The sequence below is a fragment of the Rhamphochromis longiceps genome, linkage group LG3 (genome assembly GCF_057381845.1).
Source record: "Rhamphochromis longiceps isolate RC_006_pf linkage group LG3, R_longiceps_female_GT1.1, whole genome shotgun sequence".
NCBI lineage: Eukaryota > Metazoa > Chordata > Actinopteri > Cichliformes > Cichlidae > Rhamphochromis > Rhamphochromis longiceps.
Genome location: NC_140559.1, coordinates 64,066,759 through 64,080,807, shown reverse-complemented (window position 1 = coordinate 64,080,807; position 14,049 = coordinate 64,066,759). Strand labels below are relative to the sequence as shown.

The 14,049-nt window shown below is 45.1% G+C and overlaps 1 protein-coding gene across 1 annotated transcript; it reads right to left on the bottom strand.

Annotated features, from left to right (window-relative positions):
* Positions 1 to 2,164: 2,164 nt before the first annotated feature.
* LOC146675724 (up-regulator of cell proliferation-like) lies at positions 2,165 to 5,281 on the bottom strand. The gene has a single exon (XM_085400819.1). It carries the CDS (start codon positions 3,992 to 3,994, stop codon positions 2,165 to 2,167), a length of 1,830 nt encoding a protein of 609 aa, XP_085256945.1. The 5' UTR covers positions 3,995 to 5,281.
* Between the last annotated feature and the right edge of the window lie 8,768 nt (positions 5,282 to 14,049).

Here is a 14,049-nt window from a genome sequence, read left to right as displayed (position 1 = left end):
ACATGATATACCTAGATTTTTTTTTAATAAATGTGTTAAATACAGACTCAGGTGAAGGTGAACACAAACTGTAGTTGTTTTCTTTCCTTATTGTAAACTATAATTAATTTTTTTTATATATTATATTTGTATTTTCTTTACACCAGAAGAAAATTAGCTGAAATTCTAGTAGTCTCATTGGACGCTAAAAGACTCTTTGAGTCTTTTTTTTACATCCTCTTTTGTGAAACAACACCGAATATCAGCAGCTTCTGTATTATACTGTTTGGCAAAGTCTCTGTTGTACTTCGCCATCACATATTTCCAGTAGTCTGATGCCTTAAAGCTCTCATCTGGAGGGATTTTCCAGTCTGGGTAAATTTCCTTGTATCTCTTGTAAGGGTGCCATTCATAGTTTGTATCACTGCAGCGAAAACACTGGTCACTGATCACAAGGGAAGAGCATATGTCAGTGATCAGTTTTTGCGTATTCGGCCAGAATATAGCCCATATGGTTTTCACTGCCCTATGCATAGCCAAGAAAACAGTCCTTATGAACTGGAAAAATAAAAATAATCTGAATTCTAACCAATATAGAAATTATCTATTAGATTACATTAGTCTTGATACAGCCTCTGCCACCACATCAGATCAATTGCTCTGGGCTCCTTTGATCAGCTCCATCACCTAGTGGGGGTGGGGGGTCATAGTTTGGTCCCGCCTTCACTGTTGTGATTGGTGTGGGGGTAGGGACAGGCTTAGGGCGTCGGGGGGTTCCCCGGAGGCATCTTTCTTGGGGGGCTCAACCCGGGGTAGCTGTCATGTCCAATTAGGGGCTCTGTTGGCTCTCAGGTGACGGATACCTCGTGGCTGCGTGCAGCGGGGCTAGGGGAGGGTCTGTGCTGACGGACGTGGGTTACTGACCTGGTAGCCTGGCTGCCCCTGGGTGGGTCCGGGATGGGCGTGAGGCTCTGGGGGCGCTCCGTCTCTGCAATGGCGTGTCCAGCGGGGTGGCCTGGGGGGGAACAGGCCACCCCCCCAACCAGACTGGCCACCCCAGGTGCCACCCCAAAGGTAAAACAATAAAATTCAATCAAATATCAAATGTCCGATTATGTTTTCACGGTGAAGCTCAGATATCCGAGTGTAAGTGAATGCAGCATCGGCTTCTGCGCTATGTGCATCACGTTAGCAGGAGAGCCAAGCACGAAAGACGGCACTGCAGGAAACAATTTTTCGGTGAAAGAAAATGAGGACAGAATAAATGTCCCGGTAAGTAATATTAAGTTTGTTGAGTTTAGTAAACTTCGGTGAAATTAGAATCCGAAGGAAAAAATAACACTTAAAGAATTATTGCAGCCGTCGAATATTTCAGACAGTATGCTACTGAGGGCAGCTAACATAAGAGTTATGAGTTATAAGATATAATCTAAGTCGTAACATTGCTGTATGGAGCTGCAGATTTGGTTGCAGGTTAACATAGCTGGACTGGCCATCGGGCATACCGGGCATATGCCCGGTGACTTATTTTTTTTTTTTTTTTTTTGTAATGGCATGAACAATGAGAGGTGGTGGATTGGCCAGATGCAGGTCGATGTGTAAAAATAACTCAGTTGTTTGGTGGTGGCTATGGCGGGGCTTCCACAGAGGCCAGCAGGTGGATGAGGGAAGGGGAGGCAGGAGGAGAGCCCCGAGGCAGCCACCAGTCCGAGTGTAAGGTGAACTGAACTTCAGGTAAGAAGTTATGACCTGCAGTCTATCTGGGTCAGATATAAACTAAGTTTAGGTGGAGTTTATTTTCGTTGTGCTGACTTTTTGCCGTCAGTTGCAATAACTCGTACTGCGTTCTAGCCAGCTTGATGGAGTTTTTAGGTGGGTGGGTTCTATGATGTTACTGATAGTGAACTTTATTTTATTCATAAGGTTAGTTAGTAGAGTTGCCAACGGCTCCTTAAAAAAATGGAATGGTCCCTCATTCAGAGAAAATATTACACGTTTCGTATTGAGCTGAGAAGAGACGCAGTTTGTCCCGAACTTTAGCTAGAATGGAAAAAGACACAAAGCTGGAGTTATTCTGTCGTTACGCTGCACAGCTGCCTCTTCTTCTCTCATTCTCTCCCCTCCCTCTCCTGTTGCTACTTCAATCATGAAACTGATCAATGATCAGCTGATCGGCTTTTCTCTCTCATTTATTTATCGCCCAGTTTAGGACTTTTTTCATGTCTTCATTGATTTTGATGAGCGACATAAAGGCACCTCGAGTACATCGACCACTGCTGACTGCAAACTGCACTCCAAACATGGTGTTAAGGAGAGTGGACTTTCCTGTGCCCTGAACTCCAAGAACTGTGACTACCAGGATCTTTCTGTTTGGAGACACCAAGTCACTGAGCTGAGAGAGAACATCACTCACCCATCTGAGAGGGATGTTGGATGCATCTCCATCTACAAGCTCAAGAGGAAATCCATCAAGCAACAACTCTGCACACAGTTTGGGCAGATGCTGCAGCTGTTGATGTGCTGGATTTGTTTGTGAAAGGGACAGTGAAGCTTCATAGATCTGACCCATTTCACGGAAGAAGTGTTCAGTCCCCAGTGAGCTGTTGGAAATTTGTCTATCAATTTCTTTGATCTCCTCTTTGTTCTCAGAGTTCTTACATTTTTCTTTATATTTCTCCCGAAGTTCAGACAGTCTTACACGAGACATGTTGTCCAGGTTCGTTCGCATCCATTTCAGGAAATAAAACCTCTCTGTTCCTGGGCTTGATATTGCATTAATGAAACATGTCATAACTGTTGACATGTCATAAAAGTTTTGTTTTTTTCGTAGTTCTTTTTTCCTTTTCTGAAGTTCGCTTTTGTAATCTTCTATATTTTCAGACCTGATATGTTGAAGTCGACATTCTTCTTTCTCTAAGCAGGTCAGTTCTTTCCATATTTCACCTTGTCGTTGAAGCTGATCTTCTTTGTATTTATGGATGTCTTGAATTTCAGCAGTGATGGCTTCTGCATTTGTCTTTGCAGTCTGACACTCTGGAGAGTCTTCATCAACCAGGATTCCCAGTTCGTGGGCAATGTCTGCCATCTGCTCTATTGTCATCTTCATCTTTGAGTTCCTAACTACATCTCTGACTGTTTCCCTCAGACTTTTCACAAAGTCTACATCATTTCTTTGTTTTGTCTTAATAATGATGTTGGTTTTGGTCAAGCCCAACGTCAGCACTAGGTTTTCCAAAGCATCTGTACTGTTGTGCTTGCTCTCATAGTTACCCACTAAGAAGATCTGTGCCTTGTGCTGTTGGTTGGTAAGTAGACTGAATTCAGATTCAGAGCCTAAATGGTCAAAGAACACAAAAACTGCTGCAGATCTCTGACACAGAAAGGAGTATTGTGTTTGAAAGCTTGCAATGTCTCCACAAAGGTTGGCTACAGCCACTGGTTGACTGAAAATATCAATGTTTGCTTTTCCACAAGGAAGATACCAAGTAATTTCAGTCAGTCCGTTGGATATTCTTCTTGGACTGTCACCACACTCCATGTTGTGGTGAACAAAGGTGTCATGGTGTTGCTGAGAATTGCTCAGAAGCTTATTGAGAATCTCTGACTTGGACAAGGAGCACTCACCCAGTCTGACAAAAGAGATCATTGGAAGTTCAGAGAGAACGATTCTGTCTTCAATGAAGCCCTTGGACTCTGACAGAGACTGAGGTCTGTACTTTTTAACAATGTCTCTCATGGCCCACAGCATGAGTGTGCACTGATTGGTGTCACAATTTGGAAGCAGCAGAGGAACAGAGAACTGACACATGGACATTTTGAATGCGATTTCCTGCTGCAGAAAACCATCAGAACACAGAAAGAGAGCAGTGATTATGTCAGGAGGGTTCACCTTGTCATCTGTGTTTGTACTGTTAAATAGATTTTCAAAGAATAACTTTGCATTCCCTGATGTATTGTCACTGCATGAATGACAAACTGAGGTATATGTCACATTCCTTGCTATCACATTAACCATCAAGAGTTTCCTTAGAAAATATCAAGGAAGGTCTGATTTCTGATTCCCGGGTTCATCAATAAGAGTCTTCTCATCAATCTCAAGTATTTTTCTGAGCGATATCTTTTTTCTGTAGTACTGCTCCAAGCCCAGATCTTCCAGTAACCTCGCCAGCTGTGTCTCTGTGGATAAAAAGATGGTTGTTATTTCTGGAAAAACAACCAAGTCAGCTACACTGGGATTGGTTTTATGTACTTTTTTTCTATTATATTTGAACACTCAAAGCGCTTTATACAACATGCCTCGTCAACACATATTTATACAAGCAGTGTTTTCTATACCTAAATGCATTCTGTCAAATCTTCACACTCTAATGAACAAAACAGAGAGCAACTTGGGTTTTATATTATGGGTTTAATATACTCTTTAAACCGTCAATCAAGTACTTTGAGTACAGTGAGCTTCACTTTTTCAAAGGCAAAAAGGGCATTCATTCTCAAAGAGTGTGTCTAATCATACATTTCAGTTTCACAGTTGCTACAATGAACAAACCCAGTTAAAACTTAACTAACTACTCTATCTACTGTCTACTCAGGTTTTACTGAATACACAGGTCAACAATTTTTTTTGTTTTTGTAATTATCAGAAACCACAACACACTTTTCTAAACCAGTTTTCATGCAGATTTCAGATGTGCTTTCAGATTTTTCAGTCACGTCAACTTTTTCAAAAATGAGTAATATTAATTTGCAATGGATTTGTGTGTGTTAGGCGCACACTGACGCACACTGTGGCATAGATATAATGATCACTGTCAGTCAACTACCTCTGTGATTTGTTTGTGTATATTGCGTTCGGATTGTCACAATACAGCATCCAGCAATAGTCAGCCATCATGCACTCATTCTGCTCCATTAACTGAATGTCCTGATGAAAACGCTCTCCCTCTTCATGACTCACCATGCCAAGATTTCTGGAAAGAACTTGAGGTGAGTGTTGGAAGTGTATGTTCAATTACATGCAACAGCCCAGTTTCTGGTAGGACTCAAGCAGATGCTGAACTCCTTTATTGTATGCAGGAGACTTGTGGATGCCCAGAAAGTTTTCACAGAGCCACTACAAATTTGGCTGTTGGGAGAGTTTGTTTGAAGCCTTCATCCTGCAAAACAGACTTGTGGACCTATAAATATCCCTTCCTACATTTTTGCAGTGCTTATGTCTGACCAAGAAGCAGAAACTTGACACTGGTTTTTCATGGCTCATAGGCATCTTGTGGCTGTCAGTTAGGCTTGACATAATGTTCTGCAGTAGATCAGCTGTCCACAGCCAAAGGAATCTGCAGAATTTGGTAAATCCTCCTTCCATTCCCACCAATATACCAATCACCTTCAGATAACAACAGATGTTCCACTGATGAGTTTTATACGCAACTGACTCAAGCAGTGTCTTCATGTAGTCATAGGACTTCTTTAGATGAACAGAATGGCATTTGGGACACTTGGTTTGGCTTTTCCACAAGCTTCTTTGTGAAGAATCAATAAAGAGATGACATTGAGCTAGAAAACGCTCTTGTGACAAACTGCTGGAGAGTCCGTCGATGTCATGACAATAGCACAGTGAGCCGTGAGCAGTGAAGAACGCTGTCAAGTTATCACTTTGACTTCTGTAGTGAGTTACAGCAACACCCTTGGCCAGCAAATGCTTCTGCTTAAGCCTCAAAGCAGGAAGTTCGGCTTTGTCTTTCATCAGATTTTGATCACAAACAACTATCAGCTCTGCTTGTGTCAAAGTCTCTTGTTTGTAAATCTTGGTTGTAAATCTACATCGGGGACCTAATCAGGATCTGATGACCCTGGACTTTAACCAGATGCACCTTGTTCCTCTTCACCTTCTACAGAAGCTACTCCATCATGTGGTGGTACAGGAACAAGCAATGAGTCATTATGAAGAACAGGCCTTATTGCAGAATCCAGGCTGCAATATACAATTTTGTTCTTATTTTTGGCTGAGAATCCTGTTGTATTCACACGGCAAAAATGGCAATCAATGAGATGATTCCTGCCACACCACCAGGATTGCAGATGGCATTGCTGCCATTCAGTGATTTAGCCAATCACGCAATCCATTGGAACAACTGTTGCAGATGACATGTGGAGCCCAAGATTTATCCTGGTCCCCCAGCGGACAGCCAAAGTACAATTTGTGTATCTTCTTGTATGTCTGTGATAATTGGGCAATGTTGTGCTGTCATTGTGAATCAATCACACACATAACAGAATCTGTCTGGATGATTAATTTTTAGGCATGTTAACAACTGAAATCAATCACAATTAATGCCGTCTGTAAAATAAAAGACAGGGAGCTGTTGGTAAATCTGGTAATACGCTTAGGCTAATTATACCAACTATCATACAATATATAACTAGCTTCATCACTAACCTGCACATGCCAGGGAAAACTAAACACAGATGTAAAATCAGCATGAAAAACACCACAAACCGACACAAATTTATCTGTGATGATTTTGAACTGTTGACCTGTGTTATCAGCTTGGTTGGGTGCTGGTCAAACCCAAACACAAGGAGGTGCACATGTTCAGTGATATTATTTGTGAATAGCCTGTTGACCTTTCATACACTGCACAACATGTGTTTACATGCAAAATCACCATCAGATATTTATGATGTATTTTTGATGTATTGGCCAATTTTCACCATGCACATGTTGATCACTCATATTCTAAATCAACAGGTTTGTGCTAATATACAGCCTGAATACAGCCACACCTCCATTTCTCTGTACAGGGAAATACATTTACCTCGAGGTGAAGTTAAAAGATTGGTTACTGAGCTATAAGCAAGACGCCTGTACTTTAAGGCTGTCAGGGTTCCTGGGTCGGTGACCCAGTGTTTTCAGTTTTGTTCATGTTCAGTAGGGCTGCCACGATTAGTCGACTAGTCACGATTACGTTGACTATCAAAATCGTCGACGACTGATTTAATAGTCGACGCGTCGTTTGAAGCTTTGTAAGATCACAAAAGACGCAGGAATGAGTAGTAGGATTTAAGAGTGTAATAACGGACTGAAACAGATGATGGCAGCACTGCATGTACAAGGATGTCAGCTGCCGTTAAACCCCGAAGAAGAAGAAGTAGCTCTGTCCCAGAATTCATAGCGCAGCCCAGCTTAGTTTCCAACAATGGCGGCAGCTACTTAGTTTTAATATTACTCTTATTATTCTTTCTGGGTCACAAAATAAACGTTTAACATATTTTCAGGCGAGAATGTAGCTGTGTAAACCTCAAATATCTGCTCAGTTTATCAAGACACCACATATTTTCAAAAGCGCTCCGACGTTTTCGGAGACGTCTGTTACCCACTAGCTCGATAGCTAGCCACTAGACTCCCGGCAAATCGTTTTCAAACCCACCGCTGTCTTTCGCTACTCAGGTTAAACATATATAAGTCACTTAGATAACTTAAAACTGTTATTGTTTGGCTTTTTTTGTATTTTATTTGTTCCTGAGTAAATCGGTTTGGCTGAGATTAAATTTATAGTTTTTACACAGCTGAATAAACGTCAAGCAGACAGCTGATTATCAGAAGTGTGAGATGCTGGAGAATATACTCCGGTGTCCTGTTATATTTTAGATAGCAAGGAGTTTATTAAACTTCACCGAAACAATCTGCAAATTTCATTCAAATTTAATAAACTATCATCTTGTCTTTCTTTATTTTTAGTTAGCACATACCTTAAACACTTAAAGCTGTAAGCTAATGATAGTTATATAAGAGCAGATGCTGCTGGTGCAATAAGCTGTACGTTTTATGTCCAATGGATGATGATCTGATTAGTCGACTAATCGCAAAAATAATCGGTGACTAGTCGACTATCAAAATAATCGTTTGTGGCAGCCCTAATGTTCAGTTTATTTTGCCACTTCCATGTGCTCACTTCCTGCTTTTCCTGTGTCAGCTCGTCTTGTGTCATTAGCCAGATTATGTTCAGCTGTGTACTCACCTGTCTCTCATTATCATCCTCATCAGTCTGTGTATTTAAGCCCTCTGTTTCTACTCGTTAACTGTCGTGTCATTGATGTTATGTTGTCCTTCCCGTGTGTTCCCTCAGTTCAATCAGCCGTTCGGTTGTCCAGCCAGTCAGTGTCCATTCACCCTCTGTTCACCCACTCCCTATAATAAACCTTCACCTACCTGCCAGTCCTGCGTTTGGGTTCCTTCTTCCTCGCCTCCACACAACGCCTGACAGAATGACACGACCCGTGCCACGAAGACACGATTGGAACCCAGCGGACTCGGACCTCTACGAGCGGCAGGAGGTAGCGCTCTCCTTGTGGGCGGAAAAGCTCAAGGAGAGACAGCGGCTCTTCGCGGAGCAAGAGCACATCTTCGAGGGCACTCGCTTGGCTCTGGGCGGGCCTCGGAGACGCCGTGTTCCCCCACCTGCTGCCTCACCTGTACCGGAGCATTTGCCGCAGAGAGTGGACGTTTCACGCTGCGCTTCGGCCACTCCCTCTCTCGCCACTCCGCTCCTCGCTCACACACCAGCCTCCTCATTCGCCGGACCTCCACCATCACCACGGCACAACGGCTACGCCTCCCACCTCGGCTCAACGGAGGCTACCGCGCCAGAGGCTCTGCTGTTTACCCTGGCCGCTTCCTCTTCCCGGAGAAAGCGGCGCACACGCCGCCATAAAACGGACTACTTTCAGCCACTCCCGATGGTGAGCTCCAGTGACTGTTTTTCGCACTCACCATCTGATTATTCACTTAAAACGCACAATAGACTCACTTCTGATTCATGGGGAGTCTCCCTCCTAGACGAGGACGTGGACTGGGAAGAGTTTTTCTGCTCTGCTCCAAAGACTGTAAATAGTGGTGGCAGAAAAACCAGAACAATCCCCAATAAACCTGCCAGTAACACACACACCGTCACTATTTCCACACCCGTTACTCAGCCATTTCCCACCAGCACGACGGCCCAGATTCGGCCTTCCCCTTCAGCCGTTTCACCTCCTCTGATGGCTAGGGCCCAGTCTACACCCACACCAGTGCCAGCTCCCAGGAGGAGGGCAGCTGCGACCCAGTCTACCTCCACACCCGCTTCTGTTTCTCAGGTGGGGGTGACTGGTGTCCAGCCACCTCCCGTGCCTGTCCCAGCACCCAGGCTGAGGGCAGCCCGAATCCAATCTGACCATCCCAGAGGCCCAGCCGAGGCTCTCCAGCCAGTGCCCTCATGCTCCGGAGGCTCGGAAGAGCTAGCCCGCTTACTCACCAGCCCACCACTTCATCCACCACCTGATCCAGCCTTTCACGCACTAGCTTTATCCCTGGTTAGGCTGGCTGAAGTGTCCCCTGCTCAGGCACCAGCCTTACTAGCCCAGGCTGTAGCATTATCTCCCTCATTAGCTCAGTCTATAAGCTCAGCCATCAAAACATTTATAGCATTCAGGTCTCTTGTATTGAATACTTTTATTTTTTTTTTATAATATTGTTGTTATTATTTTATGACAGGATTATGATAAAGAGCTAGTGATGGGATTTCCGGCTCTTTTTAGAGAACCGGCTCTTTCGGTTCGGCTCACTAAAAAGAGCCGGCTCTTTCGGCTCCGAACCGGCTCTTTAGGTTGTTTTGTTGCTTTAATTAATTTATTATTAACAATAATATAAAATTATGCACAAAAGGAATTACTAATGTAAAAAAAAAAAGTGGTTTTATTTGTATATGTTTATATATAAATATATGCGGTGGCCCCTAGAGACAAAACACGTACAAACTCCAAAACACATTTCTAGCATGAACTGAACTTCCAAAACAGAGCTACCTAGATTACCTAAATTACACAATTGAAAGCATGAAAGCATATGTGTATTGTTTGTGTATTTATACACAAGCATTCATATATAGTCAAATAATTAAAAAAAAAAAAAAGTTCATTTACCTGTTATTACCACACACCAAATCTGGTCGTTGGTACTTGCTGGCTTGTGTAGCCACTAGGTAACAAAAGCTCAACACTGCCCCTAGCATCCTGGAGCACTCCTGTTGTCTTTTGTATGTGTTTTGAGTTTTTACGTGCTTCAGAGTTTTTATGTGTTGTTACGTGTTTTGGAGTTTGTACGTGTTTTGGAGTTTGTACATGCTTCAGAGTTTGTACGTGATTTGAAGTTTGTATGTGCTTTGTCTGTAGGGGCCACCGTAAATATACTTTTATTTACTCCACATAAAATGTTATAAATAAATCATATAATACAAAAATCAACTATTCACATTTCAACTTTTAACTATTTAAATTTTCAGCTTTTTCCTTTTACAAATTTAAAGTGACACAACACAAAACACTGCAAACTACAACACAATTAAATATAAATTAAAATATGAAAACAAAAAGAACATGCATATTCTCTGTCATATGGACCTGCATGAATAAACTTTCTGAATCCTTTATCATCCGCAATTGAAAATAGTGATTACTATACCTTTCTAATGTGGTGTTGTTGTTCCTGGCTCTTTCTCTCTCTCTCCCTCCTGCTCTGTTCCTGTGTTACTGAGTGTAACTACCGCCCCTCCCCCCTCTTCCCAGCGTAAAGCACAAGGCTCGCATGCGGAGTGAAGCGTAAAAAAAGTGCCAGAGAGAGGGTGAGAAAAAAAAACAAAAAAATAAGGCTCGCGATAAGGAGCCGGCTCGCGTCGTTCACGTCAAAGACCGGGCTCTAAGAGCCATTTCGTTCACGACCGACCCATCACTATAAAGAGCAGCTCCACATTGAATTTTATTCAAGATGACCTGCTGATGGGGAAGAAAAGTAATTAAAGTGATTTTGGTTTTTGGTGCCAGACAGGCTGGTCTGAATATTTCATAAACTGCTGATCGGTCTTGATTTCTGCTGTGACATTTAGATGTTAGGGTCAGAACTTAGCACAAAATGACATGGAAGCCTAGATCCATCCTGCCTTGTATCAACAGTTCATGCTGCTGTTGCTGATGTACTTTATATCACTGAGGACCATCTGAGCAGCTATTTAAATGCCGTTGCCTGTCTGAGTGTTGCTGCTGACCATCTCCACCCCTTTATGAACACAGTGCACCCACCTTCAGACAGATGTTTCTAGCAGGATAAAGTTCCATGTCCCAAAGTTTAAATCATCTCAAACTGGTATAATGAACATTAAAAGGAGTTCACTGAACTTAAATGGCCTCCACAGCCACCAGATCTCAAAAGAAGAGTGTCTGTAAAAGTCTGCAGCAACTGTGTGATGCTTTGCTATTTTACTCATTACCCATCATGACTCATTAGACTGCTGGGGTAATGTTACTAATTATTTTATGTTTAAGATTTAGTAATTTGCAGCTGTGGGTGGACAGTGTCTGCAGACTCACATGAAAAGTTAGAGACTGGAAACAAAAAGATCAAAAGAGGAAAAGGTTCTTTACGTCTTCACTGACGAGAGACGTCTGAGAGACTCTTACAGTTATTATTACTTGATTTGATTCCTAAAAATATGAATTGTTAGGTACCTTCTGCCCTACCTGAATGTAGCTTATAATAAAAAGCACTTAGATTGCTCAGTGTCATGGATCGCTGCGTGGCAGGCGGGAGGAGGACCCAATCGCAAGATTCACAAACACGGGGATGAACTCAAAAGCAGCTTTATTGCTGACAGGCAGAACATAGGAAATACAGAACTTAACTAAACTGGGAATCAATAAACTAACACTCGTAGGGAGACACAGGAAAATCCACACAGCAATGAGGGAGAACGCGACGCCGAACAGAGGGAGACGCAGACAGAAATACACAGGGTTAACGAGGAAAGTGGGAACACACGGGGAACACAGCTGACACAGATAACCATAACAAGACAGGGCGGGGTGAACATAACACTGACGGGAGACGGGCAGAGTCAAACAGGAAGTACAGAGGTTCAGACAGGAGGAGAGAGAGCACGGGGAAAACACAGACATAACGGGCTGGGGAAACATGGAACAACCACAAAGGGAGACGAGGGCTCATAAATACACAGAGGGCACACAGGGGGGAGAGAGAGCACGGGGAGAACTTAGACATAACGGGCAGGGGAAACATGGAATAAAACATAAGGAGAGACGGGGGCTCACAGATACACAGACAACAGGGCAACTCAGGAAACATGGCCTAAATAGGGAACAAAATACAAACATACAAGAAAACTAAGAATACTGGGCCAACATGGCCCAGGACCATGACAGTACCCGCCCCACAAGGGCTGGCTCCCGACAGCCAAAACCCGAGAACCAAGACAAAAACAGAAAACAACCCACCCAGGGCGGGAGGCAGGGGACCAGGACGGAGGGACCAGAACAGGAAACAAAAACGAACAACAGAAAACACAGGAGCACAAGACCATAGTTCAAATAAAGTTCAGGGGGCCGACCCAGAGCCCACCGGCACAAAAGTCCACGGGTCACACGGTCGGGGGGCCGACCAGGCGGGTGGCACAGGTGACAGAGCTGGTCCGGAGGCCGGCTGCGCGGAAGGCAGCGACGAAGGAGACGACGGAGCAGTTCAGGGGGCCGACCGCGCGGAAGGCAGCGGCGGCTCTCCAGTGTCAGGTGTACCGGCCGAGGCCCGGTGGGCACAGGACCAGTCGAGGCTGGACCAGACGAGGCAGGAGCAGATGGTGGCGTGGCAGCCACAGGCGACGGAGCCGGACCAGGCAAAGGCGAAGCAGGGGCCGGACCAGGCGTCGCTGAAGCAGATGCGGGGGCCGGACCAGGCGTCGCTGAAGCAGATGCGGGGGCCGGACCAGGCGTCGCTGCTGAGGCTGATGCAGAGGCCGAAGCTGGACCAGGCGTGGCGGAGGCTGGACCAGACGAGGACGAAGTCTCGGATGAGGCTTGCCCAGACGAGGACGAAGACTCGGACGCTGCTGGTAGAGCGGGTGGCTGAACGGGCCCCTCGGACCCTCCAGCGGAGACGGGTGGCTGAACGGGCCCCTCGGACCCTTTAGCGGAGACAGGGAGGTGCTGGCAGGGCTCACTGGAACCCCCAGCGGACGAGGTAGATGGCGGCGCAGGAGCCGCGGAGTGCTGGATGAGCTCATCCGAGCTTCCAGCAGGAGCTGATGCAGAGCCAGAGAGAATTGGGACCCCTGGCTCAACGTTAAGCTGGCTAGAAAACTGCACTGCTACGGGGAGCTGGGCCAAAGGTTCAGGTGCTACCTGAGCTGCTGGACACACGGGGACCTGAGCTGCTGGACACACGGGGACCTGAGCTGCTAATGGTGCTGAAGTAGATGGCTGCATGGGAGACTGAACTGATGGGGAAGCTGATGCCTGAGCTAAGAACTGGGCTAATGACTGAACAAAAGACTGCAATACGTGTTGAAGTGGCTGTTGTGGTGATGGCAGTTGTGACAGTGGCTGAACTAAGTCTTCTGAGCCTTCTGAACACGAAGAATATGGCTGGACGGACACCCTTGAGCTTGCAGTGGACACAGAAACTGGTGCAGGCATCTGCGAGACACGAGCCGCTCCCACCCGAGGAGTAGGTATGGGTGCTAGAATGAACGGCGCCTCTGCCAGGCTGGGGACAGAAGCAGGGACCAGCTGGACCTCAGCCACCCTCACCCGAGGAGCTGATACGGGTGCAAGGGAAAGCTGGGCCCGCGCTGCTGGTAGAGGAAGGTGGGCTGGTTCTAGTAACTCTGCTGTACACAAGTTGTCCATGTCATAATTAGCAGCCTTTAAAACAGTCACTATAGGGAGGGATTCAGACTTGGCAAACTCTGGGTCAGTAACCCTCAGCTCAGAATGGGAGATTACAAAAGCAGGTGTATTTTCACTGACCAACTCAGAATGAACTGGCTGGTGGGCTGCACAGTCCAGAGGCGTAAACTCAGTGTTAACAGGGACTGGCACACAGGCATGGTGAGCTGGTTTACATATGAACGACTGCGGAACACAAACTTCGACCTGAGTCAGAAGTTCTGAAGCACTCAGTCCAAACTTTTTAGCTGGTTTAACTATGTTGCCATTTACCAGCTGAGGTGCAGCACCGTCCCGGGTTTGAGTGGC